The sequence below is a fragment of the Paroedura picta genome, chromosome 1 (assembly GCF_049243985.1).
Source record: "Paroedura picta isolate Pp20150507F chromosome 1, Ppicta_v3.0, whole genome shotgun sequence".
NCBI classification, from domain to species: Eukaryota; Metazoa; Chordata; class Lepidosauria; order Squamata; family Gekkonidae; genus Paroedura; species Paroedura picta.
Window position 1 is genome coordinate 84,244,040 of NC_135369.1, and position 12,242 is coordinate 84,256,281.

The window sequence follows — 12,242 nt, forward strand, 5'->3', positions numbered from 1 at the left end:
CCCCCTCTCCCCCCCACACACACACATACAGAGCGCGCCCCGGTGAAAAGGGGGTGGTGCGGTGGCTCAGTGCTTTGTTTTAAATTTCAGGTCCAGCCGCGACGGCTCAACCTCTTTCGGGTTTTCCTCCTGCAGCCCGAGTTCGTCATGAAGGTAACGGCGCTTATCGGAGAGGGTGGCGGGATGGGGGCCCGCGGAGAGTTAGGTCTACCCTAACCCCACTCCCTGGAGTGAGGCTGGGAGCTTTATCCAGATTTAGACCACAAGCTGTTATGCTGAAGGCTTGTTCGTTGGCTTGGCTTTTGTAAACTCGTATTTATGCCGTGCTGCGGGCGCATGGTAAATTCGCTGTTCTGGACTTCTCCTTCTGCAACACCCTTTCAAAAGGGAAAGGACATGGCTGCCTGGCCCAGCCTTAGTAGTTTGGCATTTGTTCTCCATTGGAAAGTATGGAATTGGACTGGAAAAGCTCCCTTAAAGCAGTTGAGTTTTTCTCAGTTGAGGTTAAATGATAGGTTAAATTTATTTTCCTTTAATATGAGTCCTGTTGGATCAATAATCCTGAGTTTCTAGAAGTGTCTTTAAAACATCTGCAGTAAAAAAGAAAAATGCTTGCAAGATGTAGAAAGATTTATTTCCCCAAAACACTTTCAAACACTTTTCACTGGGGCATAGAATGAGTACTCACATGACATGTTCCTGTTATCTGAAAATCACTGCCAGCTGGTGGTCTGTGTCATATGCTGATTTTATCAAAATAGTCATCTTACTTGTACATGTGTTGAAATTACCATTAAGTATGCAGTATTTCTTATTTTAAAGCTTGTACTGTCAATAAACACATGACACTGCACAGTATGTTATTATCTAAACATCCAGACCAAGTCCTTAATAAAGTTCTTGCACAGTGATAAATCTGATTCCTTGGATTTAATAACAATCTGTTAAAGGTACTTTTTGAATAAATGAAAAAAGGAATATTGTTGACTACTTGAATGGTATGCACTGTCTACCATCTTTGTTATTAAATATTGTAAGCTACTTCATCTGTCGAGTGAGGTCTTTCTTGAATGATATAGATATATCCGCAATTATACATCAGCTGTGCCGGAAACACTAAGAATAACATCAAATCAAATATTTTGTACCATTTAATTGGTAGTTTTCCATAAATAGGCTTCATGAGGTGCTTCTCTTTTGATGTAATAATCACCACGAAAGTATAACTAGTTAGTTCTTTTAACAATGTATCAAAATCTGTATCTTATATTATGGTTGTTTTGTGATAACAAGTGGAAAGCAGTAGTCTTAAGTCATTCAATAAGAAAATAATCATTTAAAAATATTCAGGGTTGTATATATGCTGATATGGGATTTAGGCTGAAATAGTTACAGTCAGGTACTATGATTATAGCAGGACTCTTGAGTTTGTAGCTGTGAAGTTCTGTACAACATATCGTACGTCTGAGGAAACATTGTGATACATCCTTGCTGTGTAACAACTTTAAACTTATGTTTGTGTTTTGTGTAGGTAAATCTTTGAATGAAACTGCCACTTAAGAAATTCTTAGAATATGTATTTGCAATGAAGTTATGGTGTACTTTGTTTCAGAAGCGAGCGTACTGGACAGTGTAGCATTTGCGTACCATAGCAAGCTAGATTAATTCATGTACTTATTGGAAGTGATTTTTCAATTAAAAATGCAAGATCAGTCATTGAATACAGAATTTTAGATAAAACTGATTATGAGAATAAGACACTTGGAAAATGTTTACTTTTCTACATTGAAAGGGTGGTGAGATAGAACAGGCACTGACTTTGTTCTCTCTTAAATGCACAGCCTTGGGCAAGAGGGCACAAAGCATTTGCCACTCCAAAGAAAGGTGAATCTGACAAAATATTATATCCTCACTGCTGTAAGCCTTATGAGTATGGGAGGAATAAATAGGTAGCTTGGCTAGTCAAAAGCTTTTTTTTTTTAGTGGTGTTCTGTGACTTGCCAAAATGTTTTTTTTTTTTTGTTGTACACAGAAAAATAAATTTCTGCCAGACTCCCTCTTGCCATTTTTATTTAACTGTATTGGAATTTAAGTGGGTTCCAATTATTACTAATTTATTGTTTAAAACTTTGTTTTTAAGCTTACAGAAAATAACACAGCGCTTTCCTTTGAATCTTTTCCTTAAAGAGTGTAATTTTTCATACTGGTAATGTAAGGTTAAGATTGTCTAGCCAAAATAAGATAGGTGGGTTTTTTTTAGCCTTGTTAAAGTATTACTAGAACGAACTTGATCTGTAAAGTGATGTGGAAGGTAGTGCTTAAGTAGATGAGAATAAGCAATAAAATTTTTAATTGGGTGAATGGATTCTATGGACTCAGCTATGTTGGAATGAAATGAATTATAGAACAATACACTAAGCTCTGACTATTTCCTCAAGTGAAAGAGACAGTGTTGATGTTCAGGGCTATGTCTAGAAACTCCACTTCTGTTCCCAGCTTTCCTTTTGTTTTTTTTAAAAAAACCTTTTGTAGCACAGTTTGCTTGTCTTCCCATGAACAGTACACCATCAGATGAAGGAACCATAGACTGTAAAAAAGAAAGATTCAGTTTGCTAATTATTATGGCTTAGCAAGTTATATTTATTAATAAGGTGAATTGATATTACACACACACCCCGGAGCTTCTGTGAATTCAATACCTTTAATCCATTTGTGTGAGTTAATGTATGGTATAGAAACTATTAAATTGTAACACTGTAGTGAATTCTGAAACAATGGACGTTTAAATAGGTGTTAGCAACTGCCATACACCTCCTAGTTAGTAACACCACTTTAACCCCTTCCCCATCAGAGTGAATGGTGATAAGGGCCTATGAGTTTAATGTAAACTTGATTTTAATGCCTAAAATGTTTAAACTATCTTCACTCTTGTTTTATTGCTTGAGATATTGTAAACTGCCCTGAACCTTTAGATAAGGGCAGCATACAAATCAGAAAGTAAATATAAATTAAATAAATAAAATATGTCTTGTCCCTTTCACCTTTAATCACTTGCTTCTCATAACCAGAGATCAGACAGCACAGTATGCCAAGAGACAGCATGAAGTACCACAATAATATATGTGTTCTGGAAATTGCAAGTTAGCAAGGTTTTAAGGGCTTTTCAGTAGGTGAAAGAATCACGTTTCTTGCTGAGAATAAGTGTAATGCACTTATCTGATATCAAAGGAACTGATTCATATTTGTTTTCCTGTATAGAATGAGGCAAGTTCATTGGCCTTTTGATCACGTCATTGTTATTATTATTTTGGTTGTATGTAGCTCTGTTGCATAAAACCAACCTAATGTAAGTGGATTAATTTGTACCTACTTCCTTAATAACTGTCTGCTATGCCTACTAACAGTCATATGTACAATAATTTCATGCATCTGCCTTTAGAAAAATTTAGGAACCGAGGCTTGCAAACTGACATATACTTTTGCTGCTGACTGGTAATGCAACCTATTCAAAGTTTACAGTTAAAATTAAAATACATATTGAAGTCTTGATCATTTGTATTGTCTCCTTGATTGTTTTATAAGTTATATATTTGGAAATACTTGTTCTTAAACTTTCTGAGAATGATGTTTTAAATGTTTTATTTTATGAGTGAAGATTAGCTGTCACCCAGGCTGTGTGGATTGATTACTCTTTTGATTGGATTGTGTTACAAAGACAGGTCAATTTAAAACATCTCTCCTCCTCTCACCTTTCCATTGTGTGCAACCTTTAATATAAATTAATCAGCTTTATGGAATTATATTTCATACATCTGGTGAAGTGAGGGCCAACTTGCCGGAATAAATTTTGTTATTTTCTTATGCACTGCTGGATTTCTACTGGATGTTGCTGCCACAGATTAATATGGATATCCATCTTGAATTTGCAGTTTTTAGCATTTCTCAGCATATTTTAAGGTGGTCACACAGGACAGATACGGGTTGCTTCACATGTAATACATTTCTTATGAGTTTCCTATAGGAGATTGCATGTTCACTGTGAGTATTCTCTCAAGTGACCCACACAAATATGTCTGTTTAGCCACAAGAACATTCAGTAGAAAGCCTCAAGTAGCAGAGGATTCATACAGCATGTCTCTTTGGAAAAAGAGATGTGTGTCATACAGACGTGAGATCAGTACTGGAAATTTGTTGTGTAAAATGTCTTTGTCTCCTTTTGATATTAGGGTATATGAAAACAGTAATTTTGAAAGCACCCTTGCTTTGAGATCTCTGCGCATTATGATTCCACCCAAATAACTTGCTCTTGTAGTGAGCCATTGCAATTTTTTGTAGGACCGTCTTTAGTAATATAAAAGTTTAAAGGTTCATCTGTTGTTCTTGATAGTGTTTCTATACAAATGGCCTGAACTGAACTCCTGCAGTATTTTAGTGGTTTTAGCTTTCTGGCTGCAGCACACATTAGTTAAAAGGTCAATTGTTTTTGCAGACAATGTGCTGTAAGTTAGTGAAGTTTGTTAAGAACTTTGTATTTCTTCTGCACAGCTGGCTAGAAAGGAAATTTGTTCAGGAGTATGGAAGCATCTTGAAACAAGTTACAGGGGGGAGAATGTAATTACTTATCGGATGTCTGATTGTTGGGTTATGAAAGTAATTTTTTAAAAAAATCTTGCTTCTGCACCCTTTCTAACCTGTCACTGGCCCTTTTTCAACTTCTTCATGCTTATGTAATTATTATGTGGGAATAAAATAAAACAGTGCTTCTAAAAACTATTGTGGCTTGTTCATGAATGTAAGTATTTTAAGAATAATTTACTGTATATACTCACATATAAGCCGACCTGCATATAAGGCGAGGCACTTAATTTTACCACAAAATCTGGGCAAATTTATTGACTCGCATATAAGCCAAGGGTGGGAAATGCAGCAGGTTACTGGTAAATTTACAGGGTGGCCTAAGCGCTTAATCCATGCTCAATCATCACAGGCTTTCCCATCCAGCCTCCCTCCCAACAAATACAGAAAAGTCAAGATGATGAATAGTTGCTGGGTTTTATACCCCACTTTTCACTAACCAAAGGAGTCTCAAAGCGGCTTACAATTGCCTTCCCTTCCTCTCTTGATGCCAGACACCCTGAGAGAGCACTGACAGAACTGCTCTGTGAGAACAGCTCTGGCAGTTCCCTCCAAGCCAGTGCCCTCCAGGCCAGCAATCCAGAGCAGAACAATAGTACCCAAAATTGGCAACCTACTACAACAAGTACAACAGCTACCAAACTGGGGGCTACAGTGCCCCCCAGAGCAAAACACTGAAATAAAGAACTGTAAAAATCAACTTTTAAAAGAAAAACAACCCCAAGAAGAAAAGACAAACAATGCTGCCCCTCAGATAAAAGAAGAAACACTGAAAAAAACAGTAAATCCCAAAGCACCCCCAAAACCCACCCCACCCACAGAAACCAAAAGAATAGTTTGGAAGAAGTGATTAGGAAAAGAAGGGGAAAAAATATCAGAATCCCTCAGTCAAACCCTACAAGTTGCCAGAGTAAGCTTTAAAGATATTTGCAGAAGGCAAAGGTTAGGTGGAATTACTTAGCTCAATTGCTAAGAGCTTAGTTTTTAAGATCTTTGCAGAAGGTAAAGGTTAACTGGAGGCCACTAGCTCACTTGCAAAGAGCTCAGGTTGCAGATGCAATACTGCAAATGGCTGGCTGGGGGCAGGCTGTTAATCAATTACCTGTGTATAAGCCGAGGAGGTCTTTTAAGTGCTAAAAACTGTGCTGAAAAACTCGGCTTATATGCGAGTATATACGGTAAGTAAAGGGATTATATATCTGATCAGTTTATAGGAAATTGTTACAAGGAGCATTTCTGAGAGGCTATGTGTACTTTTTCTATTGAAGGTCTGCAGCAGCCTTTCTCAACTTTTTTACAGTTGAGAAACCCCAGAAGTGACACGATTGTGCAGAATATGGTTGGGAAGCTTTGCTGTGTGCATGCCCACCTGGGGCCTTCCCCTTCCCACCCCATCCAGACCCATAATTGGCTATTTTGGGAGGGGGCAGATGGGTTGACATGATGACCATATATAGAATCATAGTATCATAGAGTTGGAAGGGGCCATACAGGCCATCTAGTCCAACCCCCTGCTCAACGCAGGATTAGCCCTAAGCATCCTAAAGCATCCAAGAAAAGTGTGTATCCAACCTTTGCTTGAAGACTTCCAGTGAGGGGGAGCTCACCACCTCCTTAGGCAGCCTATTCCACTGCTGAACTACTCTGACTGTGAAAAACTTTTTCCTGATATCTAGCCTATATCGTTGTACTTGAAGTTTAAACCCATTACTGCGTGTCCTCTCCTCTGCAGCCAGCAGAAACAGCATCCTGCCCTCCTCCAAGTGACAACCTTTCAAATACTTAAAGGGGGCTATCATGTCCCCTCTCAACCTCCTTTTCTCCAGGCTGAACATTCCCAAGTCCCTCAACCTATCTTCATAGGGCTTGGTGCCTTGGCCCCAGATCATCTTCGTCGCTCTCCTCTGTACCCTTTCAATTTTATCTTCGTCCTTCTTGAAGTGAGGCCTCCAGAACTGCACACAGTACTCCAGGTGTGGTCTGACCAGTGCCGTATACAATGGGACTATGACATCTTGTGATTTTGATGTGATGCCTCTGTTGATACAGCCCAAAATGGCATTTGCCTTTTTTACCGCTGCATCACACTGCCTGCTCATGTTTAGTTTACAATCCACAAGTACCCCAAGGTCTCGTTCACACACAGTGCTACCTAGAAGCGTATCCCCCATCCAGTAGGCATGCTTTTCATTTTTCTGACCCAGATGCAGAACTTTACACTTATCTTTATTAAATTGCATCTTGTTCTCATTTGCCCATTTTTCCATTGTGTTCAGATCTCGTTGAACTCTGTCTCTATCTTCCGGAGTACTTGCCAGTCCTCCCAATTTGGTGTCATCTGCAAACTTGATGAGTAGTCCCTCCACCCCCTCATCTAGATCATTAATAAATATGTTATTAATATGCTCATATCACTTGAGAAATATTTTACAAATTGAAAAAAATATATAAAAAATTAATTTTGAAACATTTGGGAAACACTTCCAGGGCCATCAAGAAACCCCAGTGTTTCTTAAAACCATGGTTGAGAAATTCTGGTCTGCAGATTTGGTTTATGCATGCTACAAAGAACATTATTGTGGCTTCAGCCTGTGCCTTTTCTGAGATTCGTGGCATGGGCAGAGAGTTTGAGAATGGAAGAGGTGTTGCTTCATGGTTAGATTTTTGCAGAAAATCTAACTGCTATTACTTTATGCAAAAGACCCAGAGGAGGGGAAGGAAACTACAGCAACTTCCCTTTCCAAACTCTTTCTGGGGGAAAGGAGGGATATTCTTTCTCACTGAGTAACAAGCAGACATCACTCTCACGGAAGAAATCTAGCCAATTTTTGAAACATTGAAATGGGGGTACAACAATTTAACAAGTTATAAACTGTAGAACTTTGATATGTATGCAGTATGTTGGCAGAGTTGCAAGATAATCCACGGAGAACTTTTAATCTAGGAATTCACAGATTTTTCTTCTTATTTTAGGCATATTTCCCCCCTTTTTAGTAATAACAAATCTCATGGAGCTTGGAAGGAGGAGTGTGTCTTGTTCCTGTAGATGTGCTGTGCTTTGGAAGTTCTCTGAGAGCTTGGATGTGCTGCTTACCTCTGAGACCTTAATGTACTACTTATCTCTTGCATCAATATGGTTTCATACAAGAGAGTCATGAAGACAACAAATGTTGGACTGCTACCCAAAGGTAGCCAACAGTTGTAGACAGATTCTCTCATCACTTTGACTGCCCCATCATTGGCCTTCAGCATCTCTCTCCCTTCCTATTTCAGCAAGGAGGATTTTTATTGTAATGCATAGTGGTAGGTGAAGGAGATGTATACTGGGACATTGAGAAATCGAGAATTGTAGGGTTGTTTGAATTACATCTCACAGTCTTATGGTTGTCATTTAAAGCAGGCTTTCTCAACCAGGCTTTCGTGAAACCCTGGGATTTCTTGATGGCCCTAGAATGGTTTTCCTAATCAGTGGGAGTTAATTTTTATGTATTTGGTTAAATATTTATGAGCTGATATGACCATATATGATCATGTTGACCTGCCACCCCTTCCCCCCCCCCCCCAATGGCCAATGATGTGCCTGGAAGGTATGTGAAGCGAGGGATCCTGGATGCATATGTACACAGCTATGCTTCCCAGCCATATATATTTTTTATTTGTTTGCTTCTTTGTTTGTTTGTTAGTTGAATAATTGCCCGCCTCTCCTGGCGAACCGGCTTGTGGTGGGTTACAAATTTATTTGAATTGAGCCTCCGGGAAGGGCGGTATATATAAATAAACAAACAAACAAACAAATAAATAAATAGCTTCCAATACAAACCCCCTAATAAAACCCCATTAAAAACCAAATCAAAACACAGTGATACAATCATTAGCAGCATGGTGGTAAGAACAACCCCATCCTAAATGGTGTATCCACCTAGGAGGGACGGTAATACAGTAACTGGTCACCACCAGAGATGTCAAGAAATTTGAAGCAAGTGTCTTCCTTGAGAGGGGCCCCACCAGATCTATGCTCTGTGAAACTGGCCTCATCCATAAACCTGGTGGAAGAGCTCCATCTTGCAGGCCCTGTGGAATGCCAAAAACTCCCGCAGGGCTTGTAACTCTTCCGGGAGCTCGTTCCAGCAGGTGGGGGCTGGGACTGTAAGGGCCCTGGCCCTGATCGAGGCCAGATGGGCTTCCCTGTGGCCAGGAATGATCAGCAGATCGGTACCAGCAGAGTGCAAACCCCTGAAGGAGACATAGAGTGACAAGCAGTCCTGCAGATATGTGGGTCCCAGACTGCAAAGTGCCTTAAAGGTTAAAACCAAAACCTTGCACTGGATCTGGGCCGCAGCTGGCAAGCAATGCATCTGCCTCAACACAGACTTGATATGGGCCCTCCAAGACATACCTGCAAGGACCCTAGCAGCCACATTTTGCACCAGCTGCAATTTCCGGGTCAGAGACAAGAGCAGGCCCGCATAGAGTAAGTTACAGAAATCAATTCTGGAGGCGACCATCACATGGATCACTATGGCTAGATGTTCAGAGGACAGATAGGGCGCTAGTAGCCTTGCCTGGCGCAGATGGAAAAATACCTGTTGGACTGCCTTCTTGACCTGTTCCTCCATGGTCAGTGAGGCATCCAAGGTCACCCCCAGATTCTTGGCTTGGGGTAGAATGGTCAGTTGTGCTCCAGCCAGAGTAGGTAGACTTACTTCCTGACCTGCCCTCTTCCTTTTCAGTTATAAGACCTCTGTCTTGGAGGGGTTGAGTTTCAGGCAGCTCTGCTCAAGCCATCCGACCATGACTTCCAAACATCTGGCGTATGGTTCTAGGGGAGAGTCCGGATGGCTGTCCTTGAGAAGATAGAGCTGGATGTTATCCGCATATTGATGATAGCCCAGCCCAGAACTCCAGATCAGCTGTGCCAGAGGGTGCATAAAGTTGTTGAAAAGCACGGGGGAGAGCACCACCCCCTGAGGTACTCCACAAGGGAGTTGACAGGGGTGCAACAGCTCATTCCCCACTGCTACCCTCTGGGTCCGGTTCTGGAGAAAGGAGCATAACCAGCTTAAAGCTGTATCCCTGTCCCAGCAAGGCAGTGAGCCAATTTGTGGTTGATCACATCAGAATCTAACATGAGAATGGCCAACCTGCCCCGATCCAGCTGGATTTTGCATGATCACTCCACTTCTAGGGTTTCTCAAAGTCTGAAAAATATTTCAGGGGTTTCTCAACGGTAAAAAAGTTGAGAAAGGCTGATTTAAGCAGTGACTTGGAAGGATTCATGCCACCTGCCTGTTCACATATGGATTGTCTCCCTCTTTCCTTGTATGCAGATTCCCTCATCTACCTGCTTCAGCATTAAATGTGACTGATATTAGTCCTGCATGAAAATGATTACATTCATCTTGAAAACCTAGTTTTAATGAAAGTTATTTCTGTGAGTTTTGGAGCATACCCGGAATTGTTTCAACCAGATTTAGTGGTCATGTTTTTTACCATTGAGCTGATGGTATCAGGGAGAAAGTACCATGATATTATAACTTGTTCGTGTACTTACTCTCCTGTCCCACTTTGTGAACTGGGGCTATCCCTGTAAGTTCATTATTAAAAAAAATATTTCAGCAACTGGAACAGAGGGCTGAATGGTTAAAGAGCCTTAATAGATGAGGTAGGAATAAGTTAAATTCATATCAACACTTAGCATTCTTGGAATTTGTTTTGCCATTGTCCCTTTTGCCCTTAACAAGGAACAGCTTTATTAATATATATATATATCCTACCTTTTATCTTTGTTCAAGCTGACATACTAATAGTTAAACCATCCCCAGCTAAAATGAAAGATAGAACAGCAAACCCCAAATCCCTCCTTAAAAGATGACTGCCATTTAAACCCCCTCAAAAGAACAGGCAAAGAGGGATGCAATGCCTCTTGAATATTTTTAGGAGTCCATTTCACAGAGCTGGAACCACAAGGGAAAATATATGAGCTCTGCTTGATGCTGAAAGAACCACCCAAACGAGTGGAATAGCCAACAGATGGCTGTCTGATTACTGTAGTTGGCACACAGGGACATATGGAAGTAGTCAGTCCTTCAAATATGTGGATCCTGTGTTGTGAAGGGCTTCAAAGGTCATGACCAGCATCTTGAATAGACTGACATCCGTATGTGTTTCAAAATGGGCAACATGTTTCTTGGCTGGACTCTTGACAGCAGTTGGGCTGCTGTATTTTGGATTGGTTGTAGTTTCTAGGTTGTCTTCATGGGCAGCCCCACATCAAATATGCTGTAGTAATGTAACCATGACCAGATTAGCTGAGTCTAAATAACCAAGGTGGTGAATCAGATGCCACTGATAGAAGGTGCTTCTAGCTATCATGCCAATCTGTTTTTCAAAGAGTAAGGGAAGGACCATGAGAAGAAAAGTTGTTTTTTATACCTTGTTTCCCACTAACCGAAGGTGTCTCAAAGCAGCTTACAATCACCTTCCCTTCCTCTCCCTACAACAGAAATGCCAATAATATACACCCTATGAGGTGGGTGGTGCTAAGAGGGCTCTGAGAACAGCACTGTTAGGGCTGTGAGTAGCCCAAGGTCACCCAGCTGGCTGCATGTGGAGGACCAGGAAACAAACCCAGTTTGCCAGATTAGAAGCTGCCACTCTTAACCACTACACCAAGCATTTTCAAGCTCTTACTTTGCTTGGAAAATCTTGTGTCACTCCATCTAGGACAAGTGGATTCTTGTTAGAAAACCAACATTACCTCTGTCTTGTTTGGATTCAGCTTCACTTTGCTTTGCTTTAACCACTTGGCCACAGTGTCAGAAGCAAGACAGGTGCATATGAAGGCTTGGATAAATCTGCATATTGAACATCTACCCTCAAAGCTCTGGGCAATCTCATTCTGTGACTTCATCTGTATATTAAAGGTCTGGTATAGTGTAGTGGGCTGATATGATGTAGTAGTTAGAATATTGGACTAGAACCTGGGATGATTGATTACCATAGAAGTCCTGACAGGTGAACCTTGGGCCCATCACAGTCTCTCAGCCTAGTCTACCCTCAGGAGATTGTTGTGAGGATTAAGTGGAAGAGGGGGGAAACAATGTGAAAGCCTGTCTTGATTCCGGTCAGGTGAAAAAGCAGAGTACAAATAAAAATAAAGAACAAGGGTGAAATAAGTACGCTGGGACCCAATAATATAATTTCCACTCGGTACCTTTCTCTTTCTTCTGTATTTTTAATTAAATACTTTATGCTTGCTGAAGTAGGTACGAAGTTAGCTACTTCTCAGTTTCTGATGAAGTTTTCTAACATAAAATCATGGTCACTGCTCCTGTAGGTAAGATTTACTTATAATACTGATTAAGAAACATACAAGGATTACGATGTACCAGTGTCTTTTTTCCACCTTTTTGAATGGCCAGTTGCAAAAACAGAAATTAGGCAAGGTTCTGTTGGTGTCTCTTGTCTAGCAATGGGTGTTTCTGGTTAATTAAGAGATAAAGGAATGCCACAAAGGTTTGTTTGAAAGTTGGTTCTTAAGATGTACATAATTAATAAAATTAACAAAATGTAGCAGTACACTTTAGTTATACAATATATGGTTAAGT

At 40.3% G+C, this 12,242-nt stretch overlaps 1 protein-coding gene across 5 annotated transcripts in view; it reads left to right on the top strand.

The window, feature by feature from the left end:
• The window catches only part of ARID4B (AT-rich interaction domain 4B), a 120,134-nt gene that overhangs the window by 1,311 nt on the left and 106,581 nt on the right, over positions 1-12,242 (top strand). For all 5 annotated transcript variants that reach the window (XM_077345655.1, XM_077345664.1, XM_077345626.1 and 2 more), the window contains exon 2: positions 91-153. In XM_077345655.1, the coding sequence (XP_077201770.1) occupies positions 148-153 (6 nt within the window). In that variant the 5' untranslated portion in view covers positions 91-147. The remainder of the gene's footprint in view (positions 1-90; positions 154-12,242) is intronic.